The sequence below is a fragment of the Neofelis nebulosa genome, chromosome 7 (genome assembly GCF_028018385.1).
Source record: "Neofelis nebulosa isolate mNeoNeb1 chromosome 7, mNeoNeb1.pri, whole genome shotgun sequence".
NCBI lineage: Eukaryota > Metazoa > Chordata > Mammalia > Carnivora > Felidae > Neofelis > Neofelis nebulosa.
Genome location: NC_080788.1, coordinates 54,776,496 through 54,802,762, shown reverse-complemented (window position 1 = coordinate 54,802,762; position 26,267 = coordinate 54,776,496). Strand labels below are relative to the sequence as shown.

The 26,267-nt window shown below is 41.0% G+C and overlaps 1 protein-coding gene across 21 annotated transcripts in view; it reads right to left on the bottom strand.

Annotated features, from left to right (window-relative positions):
* Positions 1-26,267, bottom strand: part of ATP8B4 (ATPase phospholipid transporting 8B4 (putative)) — a 257,258-nt gene that overhangs the window by 12,688 nt on the left and 218,303 nt on the right. For all 21 annotated transcript variants that reach the window (XR_009264158.1, XR_009264157.1, XM_058737764.1 and 18 more), the window contains 2 exons: positions 6,138-6,221; positions 3,177-3,422 (listed from right to left, as the gene is read on the bottom strand). Coding sequence is in view for 19 of the 21 variants with exons in the window: in XM_058737764.1 (XP_058593747.1) it covers positions 3,177-3,422; positions 6,138-6,221 (330 nt within the window). In the remaining 2 variants the exon portion in view is untranslated. The remainder of the gene's footprint in view (positions 1-3,176; positions 3,423-6,137; positions 6,222-26,267) is intronic.

Below are 26,267 nucleotides of genomic sequence, written 5' to 3'. Positions count from 1 at the left end.
AGTAAAATAAATAAATATTTGATTCAGGAAATAAGTCTAGTGGATCCTAGTCCTAAACCTGCAATGCAGTCACTGTGTATCCTGGGCAAATCATGGGCCCCAGTTTTTGTATCAATTTTGCCTTAAATTATACTGTTATGGTTTTGACATATGACCACCAATTATTTGAAACTCTGCTAAGAAATGGAGCTTAATTCTCCTCCACTTGAATATATTGGGCTAGATTTAGTGACTCACTTCTAATGAACAGAGTATGAAAAGGGAAACATAGTTTAGAATGGAGAAACCTGAAGAACATCATCCATATAAGTAAATGAGTTCACCATCACCGGTAATAAGTCATGCTGATATCACATGCTCCCTGATAGGATATGACAAGAAGGGCACAGCACCTCTTTGTGAATCTTACCCCAAATCCACAATCTCCATCTATCCCAAAGAAAGGATCGGACAAATCCAGAAAAATTCTACAAAATACCTGATCACTAGTATCCAGAAGTATCAAGGCCATGAGGGACACCTGGGTGGCTCAGTCAGTTAAATGTCTGACTTCAGCTCAGGTCATGATCCCACGGTTAGTGAGTTCAAGCCCCAAGTCAGGCTCTGTGCCGACAGCTCAAAGACTGGAGCCTGCTTTGGATCCTGTGTCTCCCTCTCTCTCTCTCTATCCGCCCCCCTGCCCCCCCCCCTCAAGCTCTGTCTCTCTCTCTCAAAAATAATTAAACCTTAAAAAAAAAAGTATCAAGGCCATGAAAGACAAAGCAAGACTGTATAAAGTCAGAGGTTATAGGAGACTAAGGAGACATTACAACTAAATGCAGTGTAGGATACTGAAACAGAAAAAGGTTGTTAATGGAAAAACTGAAGAAATCTGAATCAAGTCTGTAGTTCAGTTAGTAGTACCAATGCTAATTTCATAGTTTTAACAATTGCTCAATGGTTATATAAGATGGCAATGTTAACATTAAAGGCTAGGTGGGTTAGACCATGGTTACTCTTGAGGAGCCAGAAGGCAGAAAATGAATCTTGGAGAGACAATTGGCCCACAGGCCTGAATCAAAAAGACCTGGATAGCCCCACCCATAACATCTTGAATGAGGGCCCAGTGGTTACTTTGAGTCCTAAGGAAGAAGCCCCTCTGAGGAAGCAAGGGTATCATTTTTATAAAGCCCTGATATCAAAGGTAAGTAATTTTGAATAATTTATTTTTAAAACTCCAAAAGATAGAACATAAAATTCTTTTTTGTGAATAAAAAGTTTTTAAAATATAATTGTTTCCGTGGCCTCCAAATTTGTGAAAAAGGAGAAAGGTAACTGTGATACCCAACAGAAACTATGAATTTTACAGGGAAAAGAGCTTCTAAATCTAAAGTTAATATAAAAACACATTGCTATAATAGCATATAAGAAAATAAACTATGGAGGGGCAAAAGGAAAAAGAAAAAGATATGTACAACTATCAAAAGGCTTTATTTAATTAAAAAGATAACATTAACCAAAAATTGTAGAATTCATTATGAAAAACAATTTCACTAAACATGCAATGCCTATCATATCTACAGTGAATTTTCCAGGTAATTTTTTTATCCTTACTTATATAGCAGATAATGTTAATGACGGTTTGAAGAATATTTCTCATTTGCTTTTTACTTTAGATACTGGCCTTTTATCTCAGTTACTACCTTTAAAATCATCTTTTGGAGCACCAAGTAACAAGCCTGACCTGGTGAATAAGCTGTTACCACTAAAAAGATGTTCCACAACTGTCCTCCCCATCAGAAGGAGAATCCAGAGAACTGGAAATGTGCCTTCATGGCAAGGAGTAGATCACCTAAGTCTCTAGGCTGGAAACATAAAAGTATACACATAGCCTGCTCGGTGATCAAAATACAACAAAACAGGTTGGAGTGTCCAGTACGGTAGCAAGAGCTATAAGAAACAATGGAGCAACAGCTCCTTGTGAGGTGATATACACTTGCCCCAGTAATGGACTGTCATGATGAATGTCTTAACCATGTCAGATGCTTCCAAATCACTCCATTATTTCCCTCTCTACCACAGAACTGACCTAGACACGGAAGATTTGCAAAGCAACCGCATGCTTTATTTAGTTGTGAGACAAACAGAACTCCTTTTGAGTGGAGAAATCTGGTTCTGCTTTTGGATACTACCTGTCTCTGAATTTTGAACTCTCAAGATGTCAAGTGTTAGATTGCTTTGGTATAGATTTCATGATACTCACTTGGACCAAGGAATGGCAGAGAGATCCTTTAAAAGCAATATGTTTGCATTTGGTTCATTTAACATAATAAATGTTTATTTTTAAGTTGTGAAGAGAAAGTCTGGGGTTTAATGAGATTCTTTGTTGAAAATGAGCAGCTAAGATTTGTAAAAAAAAAAAAAAAAAAAAAAAAGATTGTTTATAGGATAGACAAAGGACTGCCCAAAGGCAATTTAAACTCTAAAAACCAAGTCCTTGACTGATATTTGCTCCTTAAAAAAACAAAAAATACAACAGGTCACATTGCTTGCTGTATCCACCCAGAGGTACAGATTTTAATGAATAGGAGAACTTCTGTGAACTCTAACTCAATAGTGAATGGTATTGTCCACCATTTGCATTAAAAAGGAAATAGACAAACTCAAGATGCCCAGTGAAAGTTAATGGATTATTAAAAATCATCCCTACCAGAAGAGCTTCTCTGAGTTTAGGTTCAGATATGCCAAAATATAACACTGAACCTCTCAAATAATTTCACAGATATGTATTGCCAAATAAATTTTAAATTTCACTTTAAAACCTGGAAGTTATTAAGCCTTATAGAAATCATGGGAAAGTTTCTCTCTGTTATTGTTGGAAAACTTTCCTTTTTCAAACACAAGAAGGAAGCAGTAGTATAATCATGTGTGCATACATACAATGCTCAGCCCTAAGAAGTGATTAATTGTGAGGTCTTTACTAACACAGAGATTATAGACACCTAATGCTAATCTCCCACATCTGGTTATTTATGTTACAGCTTTCTGTTTTCATCTCAAGATGCATAGTTAAAAAGAAACTCTGGGATTCCTTTAGAATTATTTTTCCCCCCCAACAAGTAGACGAAACGAGTCAATAATGAAAATGGATTTTAAAAGTTGTAAAGCCATCAAGTTATTTTCAGCAACAGGGTTACCTGCACACTGACCACAATGACCAACGATGTAGCCATTGTAACTGCAAAAGACTGGTAGTCAGCAACATGCTGCCCATCATCTCCGGCCACATTGTAAAAGGCTCCATAGGGTATGAAGAAAAGGGCCAATGAGGTGTAGATGCCATGTGCCATGCAGATAAAAAATTTACGCTTGTTAAACAGCAGATTGAGCTGTCCAGGTTCATAGAGCTGGGGATAGTCCATGCTGTTCTGGTCATCCACATCCTGTCAATAAAGTGTTACTTCAGTGGAGGAGGCTTGAGAAGTCAGAGAGGCCCTGAATTCACCATCTCAGGAAATGGCAAGTACAAGTCTAAGCATACCCTAATAAACACTATTAATTAGCTTGTTTTCATTCCCACAATAATGCAGAAGATAATAAAATGATCCCTATTTTACACAAGAGGAATTTGAGTCTCCGAGAGTCATGAGAGATCATATAGCTCTTATAGCATAGCCAGAACTTGATTTGCACCTAGATCCTCAGCTTCAGACTAAAGTTTCTTTTCTCTGCTTTCCTACAGCCACACTCACTCCCAGAATGCTCTTGCAGCCAATGGGGCTCAGGGGTTAATTGCCAAGTCAGTGAGTGGTAGTGACCAGGAGATGGCAGCAGAGAGCTGCAGAGTAGGACCTGGCCAATCTGAGTCCCCAACTGTGTGACAGGAGGAAGAGCAGAACAGGGAAAGGGGGATTGGGGGAAGGTGGGGGGGTGGGGAGGAAGCTGAGCCTGAAGAGCTGAGTGTTCTACACAGTGAGGATTCCAACACCGGCTGTTTGACAGAAATAATGTAGACAGAATGAGAAGGTATGTGTGGCCCCAAAAGTATCTTGGGAGAAATTAAAACAGTGCTTCTCAAACTTAATATGCACATAAATCATCTGGGGAGCAAATGATGATTCAATAGGTTGGGGGTAGGGTCTGAGACAGCATTTCCAACCAGCTCCAAAGTAATGCTGATGACCAGTGAGCACTAAAGCCAAATGCCCAAACCAAAAAGGATGGCAAGGCCTGACCACCGGGGACATCAGAGGACCATGAGTAGAGGAGAAGCACCCAAAATGGGAGCAACATAGGCATGAACTCTGGGGGCAGACCAGGTTCCCATCCCTGCTTGTGGGATGGCCCCAGCCTTGTTGAATGGGGTTCTATGATGAATACTGACATATTCTCTTTATGAGGTCCCATTTTGAAATGCTGCTAGTACTTCCTTCTCTAGTCCAGGGACTGGTGAAATGACATTCAGAGGCTTTGAAACCAGAAAACCCTGAGTTCAAACCCTAGTTCTGCTGCTTAGCAGGTATATAATCTTACACCCATTATTAACCTGTCTGAGCCTCAGTTTCCTGATCTCCAGACATGCAAACAATAGCACCTCCCTCACAGGACCACTGTCATGATTAAATTCATGTATTCAGCAGTGTTACTGCCACACCATAAGTAATAAAAAAAAAAAACCCAAAACTGATGCTTCTATAAATAATAACAAATAAAATAATGTTATATAATGATAATAGCATAGCAATCTCAGACTCAGGTGGCCTGGCACTAGGCTGAGTTCTGTCACACACCGGCTGTCTGGCTTTAGGGCAGCGACTTGAGCCTTGGTTTCCTCCTTATAAAATGAGCAGATCATAGGTGATCACGGAGGCCTTACAGTATAACATTTCATTATCCTGTGATCTATGTAGGGGCCAAAGTTGACAAAGTAAGAAAGGAGAGGGGCAGACACTTAACTTGATGGCAATAAGGGGCCTTATTATATTTTTTTTTAGAATTGCACAATAACCATCTTTTCCCAGAAACTGCTTTATTTTTATTATTTTATTCCACATTCTGGGCAGCTACAAAGCACTGGGAAAAGAAACGCTTGTAAACACAGGCACTTGGAAATGAATGTGCTTAATCCTTTACATCTAAGGTCTTTAGGAGTTCATTATGTTTTTATAGAATTCCACAAAATATGTTGTTCACAAACTGCCATTTTTACATACAAGAAGTGAGACAACTAACTACAAAGGCACAGAATAGGAGGGTGGAGTGAGCTCACAATGTGACAATTTATATTTTGAAATAGACAGCTTTGAGCCAGAAAAATGAGGCCTAGCAAACGGGTCTAACAGCAGCCTGGAGAAAATCTGGTCTCTTCAAATATACTTCCAAAATAATTTTTTTTTAAATAATACATTCTAATTGTGCCATGGAAACTCCTCTGGCTAGCCTTCCACTTCCTCATAGGCAGCCAGACTTCTCCCTTCCAGGAAGTACCTTCCAAGGCAATGAGTATGACAAGGATCCACCATTTTTGTAATTGATTCCCTCTCCTCTCAAGCAATTTGAGCTAGAAAAAAAGACTATGTCCCTTCTTTCCATGGCTGTGGGGCTTCATGTCTTCCTCTCCCATTGGCAGGGTATTCCACTGGCCTCTAGTTCCTGTTCTGGGCTGTGCTGGCCAAGGAAATCTCACCACAGATTCTGGCCGTCTGCAATCCAGCGGGTTCCATGATTTTCTATCACTATGTGGTTCTCTGCATTCGGAGGCTAATGTAGCATTTCTCAGCATGTGAACCACAAGGCACTAGTTCTGAGGCATATTAATAGGTGCTATATGAAAAATAAATAAATGGAAGTAAAGTCCTATAAACCTGGGAAATGCTGGAGCAACATAAAATTAGAGGCCATTTCATGTAGGATGTCTCAGAGCCTTTAAAGCAATAATGTGGGGTGTGAGTCTCAAAGAAAAGAGTAGCCAAACTTTGATCAGAGGACTGTTTGGGAGATGTGGGGGATCTGGAAGGGTTTCTGATCCATGCAACATGTATTCAAACAACTGAAATTCTAGGACTTTCCATGACTTGTGTTTTCTGCTTAGAATCTAGAAACAACTAAAAAGCATCAAAAGAGTAAAATAAGTTATAAAGACAGAAAAAAATACATACCTGGTCAAAAATCCCCATGGCTAAAACAGGAAGTGATGTGTAAACAATGTTAAAAAGGGTAATGAACCACTGGTCGTAAACGGTCTAAAAAGAAATAACATGTCAGTGAGAAACACCATTCACAGAAGAATATTCACTTTTAGGCTCTTGGATTAAATATCTCAATCTCCTGAGATGCATGAGAGTTTGATATTAGCAACAGACAGACATGAGTTCTCCCCTGACTCTGTCTCTTATCATCCCTGCTGTCTCAGTAGGATACTAGATCCCTCTAAACTTCAACTTCTTCATCTTTAAAATAAAGCCACGCTCTCCTTGCACAGCTACCATGTAGATGAAAGGAGATCACATATGCAGAACACCCAAGATACCACTAGACACATAGAAGGCCCTGGCCCTGTGGGGAGCTATTGAATTCTTCAGGTTCTCAATGGCTTTTATTTAAAAAAAATTTTTTTTAACATTTATTTATTTTTGAGAGAAAGAGACAGAGCGTGAGAGGGAGACACAGAATCTGAAACAGGCTCTGAGCTATGAGCACAGAGCTGGACGTGGGGCTCAAACTCATGAACCGTGAGATCATGACCTGAGCTGAAGTCGGACGCTCACCCGACTGAGCCACCCAGGTGCCCCCTCAATGGCTTTTAGAGTAAATCTAATGATCTGATCTAAGTGATAAGTAAAGGACCCACTAAAATATTCAGAGGGAGATGCAGAAATGAATGTGTCAGCCCTACCCTGTGTTCAAATGGAGAGTTTTTTTCTTGGGAGTGGTTTAAAATAAAGTGGGCATGGAGCTAGCTGCACAGTATACTGGGTATAAACAAGTTAGACAAATAAAATACCCCATACACTTGTACAGAGTACTTCCTTGCATGAGCCTCACTAAAAATTGGTGAGGCATGTGAAACTGTTGTTATATTCCCATTTTGTTGAGAACTACACAGACATGTAGAAACAAAATGTAGTAAGTATTGTAGAGCTTATCACTGGAAAAGGCAAAACCAAAACCTAGGTCTCCAGCTCCTAACCAATGTCTGTTCTACCACTCTATCATACATTCATCCATCCATTCACTCAATATTTATCAAAAATCTATTTTGTGCCAGGTGCTAGGTTTTAGGCAACGGTAATTCAACATGCTATAATCAGACACAAATTCTTCATAAAATTTGCATTCTAAGGGTGGCAGAAAACAAGCAATAAACAAGTTATATATACATATATACAAGTGATAAATACTAGGGAAGAAGGGCAGATAGGAAAGGTAGATAGGGAGGGTTGTAATTGTAATAAGGTGACTAGCAAAAATGTCACTAAGAAGTGACACTGAGAAAAGATCTGAATGAAATAAGGGATCGAATTATGCAGCTTTCTGGGACAGGAGCATTTCATACTACAAGTAGATCCCATGAGAAATCCCCAAGGAAAGATAGCATCTGTTCAGAGGACAGCAAGGCAGTCCAATTGGATAGAGAAGAGTGAGTGACCTATAGGGAGAATAATGGATGTCAAAGAAAGAAGGAGTTGGATCCTATGTAGGTAACTATGGCTTATTCCCTAAGTGAAATGGGAAGACATTAGAGAATTTTGAGCAAAGGGACAACCTGATCTAATTTATATTTTAACAGAAGCACTCCGGATGCTGTGCTAAGAAGAGACTGAAGAGGGGCAGTGGTGGAAGCTGAGAAACCATTTAGGAGACTACTGTAGAAGCCAGATGAAAGAGGGAAGTCAGGTGACCAGCAGAGAGAAGTGCTGAGTTTTGAATATATTCTAAAGTACATGTTCTTCTTAGGGGAGTTCAGAAAGCAATGAGGAATCTTAAATGCAATGTTCTGGACAGAGGACCTGAAGGTAGTTTCCATATAGTTATGTAAATAAGGCAATCCATTAAGTTATGTCCTGTGTGTGTAGATTATACCAAAGAGAGAATATTTTGGTTTCTTTACTGCTAAATATGGATTTGGACTACCCTATCTTAGCGTCATTGTTTATTCTTGAGATGGGTGTATATTTATTCAAGAGAAGGAGAAATGAAGGCCAATTTTCAAAGGCCAAATCTCAACCTGGACTATTTTGCTGAAGTTCCACAGGTGGCTTTATTCAACACTGAATAAACCAGACACTGAAATATATTGATTACTGTTTTCTGAGCAAGGTTAGCCCTGTGGGAAGAAGTAAGGAACATGGACATTCCTGCTGTCAATCATCTTGGAGAGAGTTCAATGTCAGGGCAGGAAGAAAAATGAGAACAGAAAAGAGAAAACGAGGAGTGGGGTAGATGAGAGAGGAAAGAAACTGTTTTATTCTTTGCGTGTCTCAGAGTTGAGCCCTGGAATCCATGTAGGAAAGATCTGTTCAACATCATTCTTTTTGAGGGTAGGTCAAAAATAGGCAGAAAAGTTGAATTCTACCACCAATAAATAGCCAATACAGGATTTAGATGAGACAGCATCATTGGGGACTGCTATCAACAAGAATAGGGTTATGACTCAGAATGGCCACTTCTAATTACCAGTTATTAAGTTCTCTAATTGATCATTTACTTTCATAATCCTTTGAGTCCTGTTAAACTGTATTCTTTGAGTCTGTCTGAACTCTGCTGTAAGGATTTGAAAAGGTGTCCTATGTCCAGTAAATATATTAAGTATTTAACAACAGGCTCTTTAAAAAAAAAAAGGCCCAATGTGGAGCATTTACCAATTTCCATGGTGTAATTATTTCTCCCATGGCTCTTTATGCAGCGATATCACTTCCATCATATATATCCGATAGACATAAATAACCTCAGCTGCATAAATAGTAAAACATGGTAAAATAATTAGAAAGTGATGAGTTTTGAGGATTGATAAACTTAGTTTCAATATTATTTATTTGTTTATTTTTAAAATTTACTATCAAGTTAGCTAACATACAGTGTATACAGTTTGCTCTTGGTTTGGAGTGTAGATTCCTGTGATTTGCGGCTTATAACACCCAGTGCTCATCCCAACAGTGCCCTCCTCAACACCCATCACCCATTTCCCACCTCCCCCACTCCTCCCATCAACCCTCAGTTTGTTCTCTGCATTCAAGAGTCTCTTAGGTTTGGCTCCCTCTCTGAAACTCTTTTTTTCCCCTTCCCTTCCCCCATGGTCCTCTGTTAAGTTTATAGAATTCAATTTTTAGTAATAGCTGTGTTTGAACACTGGCTCACATAATTTCTCAAAACTAAACAATTATCTTTATGAACCAATATGGACCAGTTCTAGCATACCCCAGCCTATGTCCATGCTTGGAGCAAAGTAACACAGAACACCAACAGCCATCTAGAGGATCACAGACTCAATGTGGCAAAAGAAAACCTGCAGAATGGCAGGGCAGTAGCCCAGAGCTTCAGACAACCATGAGAAAAGAATGGAAGAGCTAGCTCATCATCATTCCCTGGAAGCCCTCAGGGTATTTTAGTAGAGGTCTCCGAAACAAGCCTGGGTTTACGGTGTTCGTATAGGATGAGGGCATGTGCCATACAATTGATTTATAACAAACTGCCCACTGAAGATAATGAAAAAAAGTTGAGAAAAAAGAAAGCAAAGCACATCTCTATCAAAGCATCAATGAACTAACAATACAGAAGGAAATTGCCTGTTAAGATCAGGGAGAGAATCAGCACTTAAGAACTACTTTAAGGTCTAGGAAAATGTTCTCTTTCTCCAGAGACTGTTTGCTTCCTTCTAGCAGATGCTGAGGCTAGAAGGCTTGATGTTTGGGGGACCAGCCAGCTGTCCTGTCATAGTGCAGCCTGTGACCCTACTGCCAAGAGGCTTCTCTTGGGTCCCAGCCCAGAGTGCAATGTGTTTCATGAAGATCTCTACCCTTGATGGGCATGAAACTTGTCCTTCTAGTCCTAGGCAACAACCAGAAACAAATGATCATGAGCTTCTCAGCTGCCTCCTATAGACAGGCCATCAACACTCCCAGGGCCTGTGGCTCAGAGCAGTACACACTTCCAGGCACCCAGTCCAGAGTGGGAATGTTAACAGGGTCCCACACACCAACTCCTATCTACCCTGAAAGTCCACCAGAACTGTTGCTTGGCCTCTCTTCACTTTCTTCGGATAAGCAACAATTCTACTTCTAGATACACGTTCAGAATATCTGCCTTCATGTACCAGGAGACACAAGAAAATGCTCATAGCAGCATGGGTCATAATAGCCCCAAACCAGAAACAACCAAAACATTCATCAGGAGTGGAATGGATAAAGACATTGTGGTATATTGATATAATGGAATACTATAGAATAATGAAAAGCAAGGAACTACACCTACATCTCACACACACACACACACACACACACACACACACACGCACCACAAGGGGCACCTGGATGGCTCAGTTGGTTAAGCGTCAGCACTTGGTTTCAGCTCAGGTCATAATCTCACAGTCTGTGGGTTTGAGCCCTATGTCAGGCTCCATGCTGACAATATGGAGCCTGCTTAGGAATCTCTCTGGTGCGCACGCGCACTCTCTCTCTCTCTCTCAAAATAAATAAATAAGCTTAAAAAAATACAAATGAATTTTAAAAATATAGAAGGTTGAGCAAAAGAAGCCAGCCAAAGTACAGTTCCATATTAATAAAATTCAAAAATGTGTCAGTCTACTCTGTGTTAAGGATTCATGCTCATATGGGAAAATTTTAAAACAAAGCAACAAAGTGATGATAAAACGTCAAGGTAATGGTTATCTCTAAAGAGTTGAAAAAAGAGCATAACTGAGAAAAAGCAAGGGGAGCCTTGGAGGTTTGGCAAAGTTCTGTTTCTTGAAGTGGATGATGGCTACATGGGTGTTCATCCTACAACAATTTGTTAAGCTGTCATTTGAGTATTACACACTCTGTGGATTCATTATATTTTACAATAAAAAAGGAAATATGTGGCCTTTTGTTTTAGTCATTACCTGGTGATACTTTGGACACTGGGAGGATTTTAAAAATCCTGATGCCCATATCACACCCCAGGCCAGTTCAGTCACTGTCTTTGAGGGGGTGGGATGATCTAGGCATTGGTAGTTTTAAAAAATTTCCCAGGTAATTCCATTGTGAAACCAAGATTGACAATTTTGCTTGCCCCTATCAAGAAACAAACAAACAACAACAACAACAACAACAAAACAAAAACCCTGACACAAATCAACTATTTGATGATGACATCTGAATTTCATTCCCTGATATATCAATTCATGTTATGATTACAGTGGAAAATATAAGAGGGGAGAAGCAGTCAAACTGAAGTCTTATAGCCCCAGGCAGAAACTGATGCTGTAAAATCACCTCTTCCTCCACCTCCTCCACCATTCAGCTTCCACTAGCTGAGAAGAGATGATTTCAGGTATTACGAAGAAAGAAAGAATCTGGGAAATTATGGCACAAAGTGCCATCATTACTACAAACAGGTTAGCATTAAAACCTATAGTTATTTGGCAGTGGCATTTGCAAGCTGGTAATCAGATTTGAAACCTCATTTAACAATTGGAACAAGAGAGGACAGGAAGAGAAGGGCCAGTGAAAATAAAATTTAAATGAGTTTTTGCAATTTCTTGGAAGATTTTTTACTGCCACTCAGAATCACAGTAACAAAAATAAAATTAGCTGATACTTACTGAGCACCTGCTATGTACCAGGCACTGTTTTAAACGCTCAACATATACTGACTCATTAAGTCCTCACAATGACCCTATGGGATTGGTACTATTAGCAGACCTCAATTTAAAGATGGGGAAACTAAGGCTCATCAAGGTTAGGAGACTGTCCAACGTCATCCCCCAACACAAAGATTTTCAAAGTGTAGCCTAGGAAACTTTTAGGAGATCCACATGTCAGGACTATTTTCACAATGATACTAAGCAGTTATGTATATTTCATTTTCACTGTCATTCTCCCATGAGTGTACATGACTTGTGATATCATAACCAACTGAACACAGAAGCAGATATGAGAACCCAGCTGCCTCCTGCAGTGCCAATAGTAAGAAACGAAGTATAAAAAATGATTCTTCTCACTAACTTGTTTTTTGTTTTGGAAAATACAATCTTTTTTTTTTCATTAATATATGTCATTTAGGTAAACATGTCATAGGTTCATTTTTTTAATGAATTAATAGGAATGTTTAAATGTTTTCTCCTTTTTCATTTCTAATATGATGAATATCGATAGATCCAGCCCTCAGATCACAAAGGTTTGAGAACTGCTGGCAGAGCAAGTGTCAGGACCATGTTCCTACCCTGGGACTCTGACTTCAGCCTTCACAACACTGACCACCACATGAAGCCACTTCTCTCTATCCATGGTATCCTTTGGCAAGTTTCCTTAAAGGCCGGTTCCTCACACTGCTTTATTTGGTTGAGAGTATAAAAGAAATACAATTTGTATGCTGGTTTTTGTCATCTCAAATGATAACGTTAGCATTTACCCAGGCCCAAACCCTCCAATGACTTCCCATTTCACATGAGATGGAATCCAGACTCTTCCCAGACGCCTAAAGCATTTCCTGATCCCATGGCTGCCTTCCTCTTCAGCCTCACTCACCACACCCCCTCCCCTCCCTCAGCCTCAGCTTCACTGATTACCTTTCTCTAGGACTGGGTTCATTCCTGCCTACCTCAGGAGATTCGCACTTGCTATGCCCTTTGCCTGGAATACTTTAACCCCAGAGTATCCATATGAAAGTTTCCTCTGAACACTCAGGTTGGACTCCATGAGACTTTTTACATGACCCCATTCTTTTTTCAATGACAATTCTGAAATTTTCTTACTGATTTACTTCTTTATTATCTGTCTTTATTGCACTAGGATATAATCTCCATGCAATAGAGACTTTACATCTGTAACTCCAGTGCCTAGAACATTGTCAATGGTAGGTGCTCTATAAATATTTGCTGAGTTAATTACTTTACAACTTTTTGTAAACATTACATATTTAACTTGCCACTAAATGTTGACCCAAGGATGTGGCACAGCTCCTCAAACTCAGTATGTCCAGACCTGAACTCATTCTCACACCACCTTAACCAGGCCCTCTTCCTATGTTCCCTATATCTGTTTCTGACACTGCTACATTCATCCCAGAGCCCCAGCCAAAAATCTGCTATTTCTCCTTCTCTCCAACACATCAATTTAAGCCCCAAATCCCACTGACTTAACCATTACACATAGCTTGTGTTTCTGCCCAGCCCTTTACCTCTGTGACTTTCCTCCTGATGTCCTCCCTCCTAGGATGCCCATCTTCTTATCCATCAACTGCTTCACTATGATTGATCTGGAAGGGTTGGCCCAGGAACAGATCTTCCAGAGAGCCTTTCTGAGCCCTGCCCACTCCTACCCTCTAGGCTTGGGTTCCAGGACACTCCTTGGTGGTCCCATGACACACACCTCGCTGCTTCATAATTCAACTTGCAATTATTTATGTGAGATAGAGGGCATGTATAAGTGGGGGAGAGGGGCAGAGGGAGAAGGGGAGAGAGAGAGAGAGAGAGAGAGAGAGAGAGAGAGAGAGAGAGAGAGAGAGAATCCTAAGCAGGCTCCACACTGAGTGATGTGGGGCTTGATCCCACGACCTTGGGATTATGACCTGAGCCAAAATCAAGAGTTTGATGCTCAACCAACTGAGCCACACAGGAGGTCCTATGCACTGATTTCTAGTCCCATCCCACTAGGCTGAAAGCTCCTTGGGAGCATGTTATAGGATTTATTCATCTGTGGGGGCCCAAGAACCTACATCAGTGCCTGGCACGTGGAGAACATGCAACACAAGGATGCTGGTGTGTTAAGTGTAAGGGCAGTGGAATCAGACAACAGAACTGTGTGTCCTTCAGTAACATACTCAGTCTCTCTGAGTCTTAGGTTCCTAAGTTATAAAGTGGGGATTTGAGGGAGGCCTTTAATATTCAACCAAATGAACAAATGCCAGTACAGCAGCACCTGACAGAGAGTGCTCAGTTAGTGAACACCTTTATCATATATGGAAAGGAGGGAGGGGAGGAGAAAGGGAGGAAGAGGAGGAAAGGAGAAGGGAAGGAGGGAGGAGCATTCAAGGTTCCAAACTTTGAGTGGTAGGTTTAATGAATAAAGAAAAAAGTGTATTTCTCCACTAATTATAATTATGAAAATACAATTCTTTATTGCTACAGCCACATTTATTTTTATAATAAACTACTATATTAATGAAATCAATAGAAAATTAGGACAAGATTTAAAGGAAATGAATTATCTTGATAAGCATCTTCCTTATGAAAACTTAATTATATCAATCACTCTTCAGCTCTAGTTTTGCTGCAGGCTCTACCAAAATGTGTTAACCTGAGTCATTCACCTAAAAAAAAAATAAAAACACCTTCCAGGGGTGCTGGGTGGCTCAGTTGGTTGGGCATGTGACTTCAGCTCAGGTCATGATCTCACGGTTCATGAGTTTGACCCTGCATCAGGCTCCATTCTGACAGCTTTGGAGCCTGGAGCCTACTTCAGATTCTGTGTCTCCCTCTCTCTCTGCCCTTTCCCTGCTCACACTCTGTCTCAAAAATAAACAAACATTAAAAAAAAAATTAAAACAAAACAAAACAACACCTTCCTGGGTGATGTGCACTGGCTTAACACAGTTTACGCTTTAGGGCCGCCACAAAAATTAAAGTCACAAGCAGTATTTCTTCTACAATAGACTTCTTCCGCTCCTTGTAACAGATCTCTAACTACTTAAATAGTTATCTTAGTAAATATGTTCCTCTTCTCCTTAAGGTCCTTAGATAACCTCAGAAAGTTTTTAAGTCCCCCTCTGGTGACTAGGACTAGCTGGGTGGAACACACTAGCCCAGATGACAACCCACATGGAACTCATCCGGGCTTCTCCCCTTCGAGATATGTTCAAGCCCTCTACCACTTATCTCCACCACCTCCATCTCAAACACACATGCTCACACACATAGGTTGCCCAGATGCCCCCAAGAGATGGAGGAGGTAGAGAAAGGAGGGAAAATGGCTACTTTGGAGCCTCTGATGTGGGAAGCATTCTGGTCTGAGACTAGACCAGTCAAATGGCAGCAGCACTCTGATTTTGGGTGACTCAAATTATAAACAAAAGTTCTGTGTAAAAGTATCTGTCCTAGGGCTCTTGGACTCCTAGGGGCAGCCATACCCCCCCTCTACTTCCAAATTTTCTTTTCCCATGTCCAATACTCTGAATAAGAGATAAAAGCCATGCTCCTGTGAGATACCACTAGTCTGTTTGGAAACATGTGTCTCTTCACAGATCAGAAAAAAAAAAAAAAGGGAGAGAAGAGTTCTCCATTTTTCCAACTTTCCTGTTTTCCTTAAGGAAAGCTTCTCCTTGCTCCCTTCTTTGTGGAAGCAATTTATCAACCTTATCAACCATTTTATATAGAGTAAAAATACTCCAGCTACAAATTACAATCTAACAGCTTGAGGAATACACAATCTGTGATTTATAGAAAACCACATTTAAATATACCTTAATATGGCTCTTAAACACCTACCAAGGGCTTTCCACTCTGAGACCATTGGCTTAGCTCCTTGTTCAAATGACAGGATAGACTACCATGTACCTCCCCTCTGCCTTTTGCTGTGTGTTGTAGAGGAAAACTATATAATGATATTTTTCTTTTTGGCCTTAAAAAATATTTTTCATTTAAAGAAAACACATTGAGGAATAAGTATGAGGTGCTCAGTCTCAGCACATCTGTTACTGATTTGTGTAATTAACAGAAACCCACTAGCGGGAGCCAGGAAGAATGGCCCCAGCCTAAGCACCCACCCCTCCCCAGGTTTTCCACAGAGCACATCTGGAAGGCAAAGGGGAAAGGAACCACCATGCCAGGTTGAGATGGACTCACAGGTAACCACAACCATGAAGTCATCAAAGCCTGGAGATTAGTCACACTCTAAAATTTCACTTTCAAATTTTTTGAGTTTTCTTATATTGTTTGACAGAACGAAAGTTTTTCTTGATTTGACAAGATAATTGTTTCCATATCACAGCAGAATAAAAAAAAAACATACACAGCTCTGTATCTCACTGACAATGATAAATCATCATCAGATAGTATCACCCCTTGAGTACCGGTGCCAGTAGTTGCATAGTTGCAGACGTGAATTTCCTAAATAGGACTTCAACCAATAGTGGGGTAGTTTTTATTTTTTGGTTCTGTCCCTGGTGGGGGATGGTTCATCTTTCTTAAAAATCCTGAGGTATAGGGTGGTTTTAAAATAAGTTACTCATATAAGTGGTGTAGACAGGCCCACAGTGGATTCCATGAAAGCCATGCAGGCTTTGATACCAGATTGGGATAATGCATGTTGTTAAAAAAGGGTCCATGATTCAGTTTAGAGTTTTCTCTGGCCTTTATCCAAACTCCCCTGATCCAGACACTTTGTTGGAAATCTCACCAGGATAGATTATATTTAAATTCTCTCTCAGAGGCAGTTTGGTAGAAGTGTTTGCTGGCAAAAGAAAAAAAAATTACCTCAAGCTTCCAGATGATTCCAGAAGGCAGTCTGCCCTTTCTAAGGGCCTAAGCTCTGGGAGACACCACTCAAGACATGAGCTCTCTCTCTCAATAAGAGCGGATTTTCTCTTCATAGTCACATTGTACTGAGTGTTGTTAGATATTTCTCCTTTAGATATCAAATAAAGCAAACAACTTGCCTGACTAGGGGTTGGATGAAAACATTTTTTGAAGGAAAGAGTTTATGGCCATTCTCTCTTCCAAGTCTATGACAATTAGCCCACTTATCAAACAGAGTAGAGAGAACACTGAAGAGAGAGTCAGAAGATGTGGAGTCCAGTCCCAGCCTTACACACCACTGATCCTCAGATCTTGCAGGGCTCAGGCTCCTCCTCTGTAAAAGGAGGGGCTGGACTCAATATCTGTAACATTCCCTGACTGAGTAAAGATTCTAGATTTCAACAAAACAGACACTTTTTGTTCTGTGTCCCAGCTGTTTCCCCAAAGAAAGTCCACCCAGCAAGGCAAGTGAAAGGAGTGTAGTCCTTCCCAAGCAGATTCTTTCCCCATGTGTCCCAAAGCAACCACAACAGAGGCAGGCACTGAAATTAACCAGGGGAAAGTCCACAAACCAAGTACAAACCAGCCTGTATCACATCAACATCCATCTGAGATGTCCTAAGGCTACCACCATCCAACAGGCAATCAATGGTCCTACCCCCAGCCCCTTGGAGCTTTGCACACCACAGCTGGATTGGCTTGCACATCTGCCCCAGCCCACCTACCAGGATGGGACATTGATGGGAATCTCTTGGAGCTATCTTCAGAGAACAAGATCTTGGATAAAATTCACCAGGCCCCCAGAGACAAGCCAACGTAGTCAAGAAAGAGCACATGTCACTTCATTAAGAAATTAAACTGGTGTTTTTAAAAGTCAACACTGTGTCTAAGAAAGCACAATCTGTTTACATTTGATCGATGTTTTCAGCTGCAGAGTGGCTTACTTCAAAGCAATCTATTGAGAGGTGCGGGAAAGGAGTACTGAAGTACTTATGAATCATATTGGGATTAGACAGGGTTGGCCCCAAAGATGTGGCTCATCCATGACAAATTTAATTCAAAAAAAGTCTTGTGGAAAAATTCTAATTTTCCATCAAAAGTGACTATGGAGTTATTCAACATCAGTTTCACATTTATGAAAATAAAATCATTTCCAAACTGTAAGTTCCCTAAGGGTAGGAACTGCATCCCTCTGGTTCATTCTGGTATCCTTGGAGCGCACTTGGCCCTCAACTGGCCCTCAGTTTATTCTTTTTTTTTTTTTTTTAATTTTTTTTTTCAACGTTTTTTATTTATTTTTGGGACAGAGAGAGACAGAGCATGAACGGGGGAGGGGCAGAGAGAGAGGGAGACACAGAATCGGAAACAGGCTCCAGGCTCTGAGCCATCAGCCCAGAGCCCGACGCGGGGCTCGAACTCACGGACCGCGAGATCGTGACCTGGCTGAAGTCGGACGTTTAACCGACTGCGCCACCCAGGCGCCCCTTTTCTTGTTAAATGAATGAGAATTCAAAGACTCTAGACTGGTGTGTCAGAGGATGTGTGTGTGAGCCTCATTCCTGTCAGGACTGGACAGACAAGCGACTGGGGGTCGGGCCTCCCAAGAAAGGGCCTCTAAACTCATGCCTGCTATTCTGAAATCTGGCAGGCTCCTGAGTTTTTATTACTATTGGCTCCATTTCACCGTGGATCTTTCAATTCCACTGAAGCAACATAAGAGAGAGATGGCAGAGGTGGGAAGATCTCAGATGGCTTTCAGTGACAGACTGGAAGTGTTTATCTAATAGGTGTAGGGGCTACTAAAGCTGTATCACCCAATGCACGGCTTTGAAGCCTGGAGCCAACTACATGATTTCAACTGGGGGAAAGAAGCATCATTGCAAAAATGTCCCCTATTTAAAAATTCTCATTTTCTGTAGACTAGTGTCTCTCCCAAATATGTTGTTTTATTTTCAGTTGCCTCATTTGCAGCATATTGTCTTTGGGAAAACAGGGCGAAGAAAAAAAGCCAAAAGATTTTTCAGTTAAACCTGTTGCTAATCAGGACCTTCTAGAGAAAGACAGGGAATGATAAAGACAACAGTCCCTACCGTTCCCAGTTCCATATCCATGTCACCCTCACAGCCAGTCCCCAGATTGCTAGCACACCAGGGCGCACACATGCGGGTGGGGCTGGGAAACAGCACAGGCCTCATCGTCATAGTGGCATGACACCTTTTCTACAAGACATGTCTTGCTATACATACTACTGTTAAGATGCCCACACACACCAATGCCATGTGGTTTTTAAAGTGTTTCTAAATGAGTTGATTTTAAATGGAATTTTAGAAATTGAAAAGAGATTTCAAATTCAACTACTCTTCAGATCAGTTGCAAAGTGTTCAGTTTCAGTTTTTCTCCTAGTCCTCTACTGACTCACACCTTTATACAAGCTAGCCCCTAAATCCCCGCAGGTAGCAAGACTTCACACCTTCAGACCTCCACTGAATTTTGAAAATATTCATAGGCTCACTTGAGATTTACCAAGCCAGATCCTCACACATTTCTCCTTTTCCCATGTTCTCATGTTAACTTCTATTATAGTTTTCTGTTGGACCTATTCATCCATTTCTTTATTCCCTGGATGAGAAAATGAGTTCCAGGTGGGTAGGATACTTGTCCTATTCATCATTTTGTTTTCTCTTCCCAAGATGGTAAACAAATACTCCTATTAGCAATTTGACGTTGTTGTGTGACTCACAGCTATGGGGAAGGAATGAATTATTGAACTTAAAATAGAAACAACTTAAATGTTCATAAACCAGAATTGTCAAATGATTTATAATAAGTCCATGTTTCAGAATGCCATTAACAAAAATAACATTTTTTTTAAAGAATGTAAAACCAGAAGTGTTTCTCAAAATGTGATAAGTCTTCTTGTTTGTTTTTTAAAGTTTATTTATTTTGAAAGACAGCATGAGTGGGGGAGGGGCAGAGACAGAGGGAGAGAAGTAATCTTAAGCAAGCTCCATGCTGTGAGCAGAGCCCAATGCTGGGCTTGAACCCATGAAACCATGAGATCATGACCTAAGCTGAAACCAAGAGCCAGATTCTCAACCAACTAAGCCACCCAGGTGCCCCAGGTTTTGGTTTTTTGTTTTGTTTTTGTTTCTTTTTTGAATGAGAAAGATACAAAGAGTATGGTCTCCAATATATAAAAGTTGATATATATTCACATGTAATGATTTTTATAATCAGAAAAAAACCAAGGATACTGGAAAAGACTACAGAAGTTTAAATGTAAACACCCCATTTTAGCATACAAAAGAAGGCTGTTTTTCCCAGTGGACTAGAGTTAATTTAAAAAATGGAAGTTTTTAAAAGGGAGAAACATATAAATAGTTTATTCCAATGGGGATAATATTCTTAGAATCATTTTGTCCTCCATACATCTTCCTGACTCCAAAACAATGGAACCAGGATAAGTAGCAGGGTGATGTCTGTTTTTGCAACCATTGCCATAGAGATATATATTCCAGAATTTCCCAAAGTGGATTCTGTATGGCATCTGTTCTGAGGACAATATGCAAATTGCTTGGAAAAATGCGGTTCCATGCCAAATGAGTTTGGGTAATAATACCAAATCTCACTGACTCTTTTACATATATATATGTATATATGTATATATATGTATATATATATTACATATATATATATTTAATGTTTATTTATTTTTGAGAGACACAGAGACAGAATGCAAGTGGGTTGGGGCAGAGAGAGGGAGGCACAGAATCTGAAGCAGGCTTCAGGCTCCGAGCTGTCAGCACACAGCCTGACGCAGGGCTTGAACTCACGAGCTGTGAGATCATGACCTGAGCCAAAGTCAGATGCTCAACTGACTGAGCCACCCAGGAGCCCCAAAATCTGACTCTTAACATACTATTTATTGTGGCATCATTATTGATGCCAAGATTAGACCACATGGGGAATTAACATTCTTATAAAACTAAGGCAGCAAAGGCCTGAATCCTTAGTGTGAAAGTGAAGGAAGAACAAATCTTCACACTAAAAGGGGCTGCCTATGTCAACCTTGGCACTAGCTAAAGGAAGAGACAAAAAGTTTCTTCTGAAAATTTGAACCACAAATGATATTCATCAGAGTTTGCAATTCAAATTCAAAAAGTCCTGGAACAGAGAAAAAGGTCTCAGGTAGGCAGTATCCCCAGAGAACTGGCAGAAGCCACAAAAATGCTCTCTGGAAAAAAAAGCGATTTCAGGAGTGATGTCATCAAAATGGCAATGCAAATCCTCCCCACCTTCAGTCTCCCTGACAAGAATACCAACAAGCACCTACACACAGACAAGACACCATTGTGAAAATCCCAGAACCAGGACCTGAAGCGAAATCACACCACATTAGATGGGCAAGAGGAGCAACTCCACAGTGACCACACCCCCCTCCACAAAGCTAGCACAGTGCCTTACCAAGACAGCCCCTTGGGCCTATGGTTTCTCCAGTGGGAAAAAGACAACCTAAGGAGGACATCCAGCTCCCCCAGCATTGCACGACACTTCCTAATAGTCCCACTGAGGTCTTGCCTCGTGGGGATTACTGGGGGAATCTGCAGGGCTCAACCACGAGGATCAGATGGAGATGGAGATGGGAGGTGAGGCTTATGATAACCAGCACTCAGATATTAATGGACGTCATTCCTACTTGCAGCAGCACTGGAGCAGAGATCCCTGCTGGGGATTCTGCCAAGGGCAGAGCCAAGTCTGTGGCTATGTCTAGTTGAGGAGCTTGGTTGGCAGTTCTGCCTGATTTGAATACCCAGCCAATGAGCTCTATTTGCCATGGAGCCCAGTCTATGATCCCACCTAGGCAGGGAAGAAAATTCATAGCTCCACCCAACTGCTGAGTACAGCCCCCAGCCCCACCCAACCAGAGACCCCAGATATCCCTGAGGCCCATCCTACAGCCCTGTTTATGCAGGAACTCAAGCCAGCAGCCTTTCCCCCTGACAGTTCACCATGGCCCCATATAACCAGGGACCCTGAATAGTGACCCTAGGAAGCCTCAAAGCCCAGTCCTTGGTATCACCCAGCCAGGGAACCCAGCCTACAAGCCCACCCTTAGCAGAGTTCAGCGTGCAGAACTGCTCAACTTCTGAACACAGCCTTCAGGCCTATCCTGCCAGGGAGCCGAGCCAGTGACCCCACCCAATCCTGGGCACAGCCTGCAGTCCTATCTGATCAGGGAGACCAAACAGTTACCCAGCCCAATTTGGGAGCACACTCTGTGGGCCCACCTAATCACAAGGCATAGGCCGAGGCCCCACCCAATCACAAAGCCTTGCCTACAATGCTGCATGAACACAGGATCTAGCGAATAGTACCATCTGGTCAGGGAGCATAGCCCGAGACCTCATTCAAACATGAACAATTCCAGATCCTAGCCTGTAGCGCTGCCCAAAGAGCCCAGCAAGGGACAGTCCCTCTGACCTCAGAGCACAGAAGTGACTAGAGACTTGGAGGAAGCCCCACCTGCCCACAGATGCTGCCAGCTGACCCATCTGGTACCCCAATGGAGCTGAGCTGTCTTTCCTTGCTAAAGCAAACCTGTAAAGTATGGAAATGGAGACCACCTGCTCAAATGTGCAGATACCAACTCAAAGAATCAAGGTCATGAAAATTAGGTAAATGACACTACCAAAGGAAACTAATAAAGCTCCAATAACTGAATGTAAAGAAATGGAGATCTATGAACTAAAAAAAATTCAGAATGATCCTCTTAAAGATGGTCAGCGAACTATAAGAACACACAATTAAATGAAATTAGGAAAACAATGCATGAATAAAATGAGACGTTCAACAAAGAAAGAGAAATAATCAAACAAACAGAAATCCTAGCCTGAAGAATATAGACTGACCTGAAGAATTTAATGGAGGACATCAATAACAGACTCAACCAAGCAGAAGAAAGAATCGGTGAACCAAAACGTGGATCATTTCACATTTTCCAGTCAAACTCATAGAAACACAAAGTATATTAGAGGTTTCCAGTGGCTGGAGGGAGGGAAAAATGGGCAGTTGTTTTTCAATCGGTATAGAGTGTCAGTTTAACAAGATGAAAAATTTCTGGAGATCTGTTGCACAATGTACTGTTGTGAATGTACTTAACACCATTGAATTCTATACTTAAAAATGGTTAAGATGTGTTTTAAATTTTATGTTATGTGTTTTTAATCACAATTAAACTTTTTTAAAGTATTTTAAAAATAACTGATCTAGACCATGATTATATAACCTACTTCATATGGTTATTGCAAATATTGAGCTAATACAGGCAAAAAATTTAAACAATGCCTGGTACATACTAAGTGCTATTTAAGTGTTAACTATAATTGCAATTTGCTTTTATCTCTACTTGTTAGTGTCGACAATATGATTCCACCTAGAAGATGACACCATAGTGTTGACGCCATTATACGAGCATTGTCACTGACTTACTGCCTTTTCCTCTCCAACAGAAGGTTACAAATTACTACTTGCCACTCTCATGACAAGCCTATCTACTTCTCTGACAAGTCTGGAAATAGAACCTTGAATTCTCCACTGTGTGAACAGCTAATAAAATTTGTGAGATCACACTTTGCCATGTCCACTAAGAATGCACCTCTTAGACATCCTTCACCATGCCTGGGATACAAGCACCAGCAGACAACCACAGTCTGACACATACCAGGGACTTAGTAAAGAGTCATCCAATGAATGAAAGTTTGAAATAGTGGGACCAATGGATCTTATTCAGTAAGTCTAAGCCTGGGTCCCAATTTGATCAAATCATCACAAAAATGAAGGCAAAATAGATAGCTGTTCAGGATTCTTCCTCAGTAGCTCAATTGGTTTTATGAGGTGATTGCTCCTCTGCCTAAAGAGGATTTGCCCTGCTCTATTTAAATCAACCAAAACCTACGCAAAACAAAATAAACCTGGAAATCCACTGCTTTTCCTATAATGAAGCAATATACAAATAATTAAGAAATACATCATTTGTGGCCCAATTAACTTCGTATTAACCCAATACAACACACACACAAAACATCATTCTGCATTCTGAAATCAATGCCATAATCACACTGAGATCTTAAGACACAAGCCCCTCTCCCACCATGCTGGTCAGACTGTATACATTTACATGGACCAGATGTAGAGCCTGCAGAGGCAGCCCTGGGTTCAGGGAGAGGAAGCAGCAACCTGAAGGAGTGACTGGAGGCATATCTGAATGACTCTCCTTGCTGCATCTACCTCAAGCACACAAAAGGTTCTAGAAACACCCAACAACATGAAATGGCCAGATGCTTCTATATGCCAGGTTCCATTCAAGATTATGGATGGTACAGATGATTCAGACATGCTTCCTTTCCTCATGAAGCTTATGGTAAGCTGGATAAAACACAATAGCCTGGGTAAACTGAGGAAAGCAACTCTCTGACCTGAAACAGACCCCCCCTTTTTTCCTGACCCTGTATTAGTGCATGTATAACCTCAGGGGCGAAGGCTTTTGTAGGATGGGTAAAGAGATTCTAAGCCCTCTGGAAAAATTGTATTTTGGCGATAAGTTGTTTGCTAAACTGGCCCCTCCTCCTCAGGAAAGGTGAATGGAGTCTAGCATGGACTAAACAAAAAGCAGACTGGAGTTCATTCTGGGCTCTGAGTTCAAGGAAACATACCTTTGGACTTTCTTCTATATTGGCCAGTCTTGTGGTTCTCAAAATATGGTCCCCCACCTACAACATCAGCATCTCCCAGTGAAATTGTCAGAAATGCAAATTCTTGGGCTTTACCTCAGACCTACTGAATCAGAAACTTGGGTGGGGCCCAAGGAGCTGTGCTTTAAAAGCCCTTCAAGTGATTCCCATGCATGTTCAAGTTTGATAGCCCCTGGTCCAGCCCAACTAACCAGCACAGGAAAACACACAGAGGGTCAGTCAGGACTGACCATGGTCAAGTAAAGATTGTGCAATTAACTAGAGATTTTGGTGGAAGGAAGGAAGGAAGGAAGGAAGGAAGGAAGGAAGGAAGGAAGGAAGGAAAGGAGGAAGGGAGGGAGGGAAAGAAGGGGAGGGAGGGAAGGAAGGGAAGGGAAGGGAAGGAAGGAGGGAAGGAAGGAAGACAGACAAGAAATATGCTAAGTTGAACCAAACATTTAAGAAACCTAATCATAGACCAGTGGGGTGTCTTACAACTGGCTTTAATCATCAGATACTCAGGTTTTTAGAACAATCACTGTTCTCTCTTGCTGTTCTCTTTCAAAAGGTAAATACTGGTGACAGGATTGAAAATCTAGTTGCTTAACGTCTGACTCTGACAAGTTTTATCAGATCTTGAAAGCAGAGCAGAATATCACCTAAATGTAGAGATTAAAAGTCATTGAACATTAGTTTCCAACTTCACAGTTTAACAAAGAAAACTCTGGCAAGTAAACTTGCTATCCAAGCTCCATGTGTCTATAAAAACACAAATCACTGACCACTTTTCTGTATCCTAAGAGGCCTAAATGAGAGTACAGGCGTCCCTCCGTAGTTCAGTGATTTTTCAAAAGCTCCCAAACCTTTGCACTATGAAAGCTGGATCTCTTGGAAGCACTGCTTAGCAAATGGTCTTGCTTCATTTTTATGTGGAGGAGAAGTCCCCAGCCTAGGAAGGCACAGGCCACATTCTCACATTTGTTTTTGTTGGACAAGGTGAGATTATTTTTTTTTTTAATTTTTTTTTTCAACGTTTTCTATTTATTTTTGGACAGAGAGAGACAGAGCATGAACGGGGGAGGGGCAGAGAGAGAGGGAGACACAGAATCGGAAACAGGCTCCAGGTTCCGAGCCATCGGCCCAGAGCCTGACGCGGGGCTCGAACTCACGGACCGCGAGATCGTGACCTGGCTGAAGTCGGACGCTTAACCGACTGCGCCACCCAGGCGCCCCGGACAAGGTGAGATTATGAGCAAGTAAGTCCCTCTCCAGCCTTCTCTGAACTAAGGCTAAGAAAACTGAGCACTAAATTTTTGAAAAACTAAAATCAAGACTTTTGCTTTACTTCAATGTCTGGAGATTACAAAAAATATCAACAAAAATATTAACATAGTCTGCTTTTAGTTCTGGGTATATTATCCTTAAAAGAGAACATTAGGAATGGGTATAGGTGTGCCTCATTTTAAGAAATCTCAACCTCACAGATAAAGGGAAAAATGTATGAAACCACTATTTATATAGGCACCTGTTTGGCACCTCTAAATAACTATCTTTTAAAATGGATATGAGTAGAGGCACATGGGTGCCTCAGTCAGTTAAGCACCCAACTCTTGATTTTGGCTCGGGTCATGATCACATGGTTCGTAAGATGGAGCCCTGCATCAGTCTCTGCATGGGCAACCCAAACCCTGCTTAGGATTCTCTCTCCCTATCTTGGCCCCTCCCTTGCTTGTGTTCTCTCTTTCTCTCTCTCAAAATACATAAATAACCATTAAAAAATAATAAAAATATAAAATGGATATGAATAGATAGAAAAATAGAATCCTAATTCCTAATTTATCAATTGC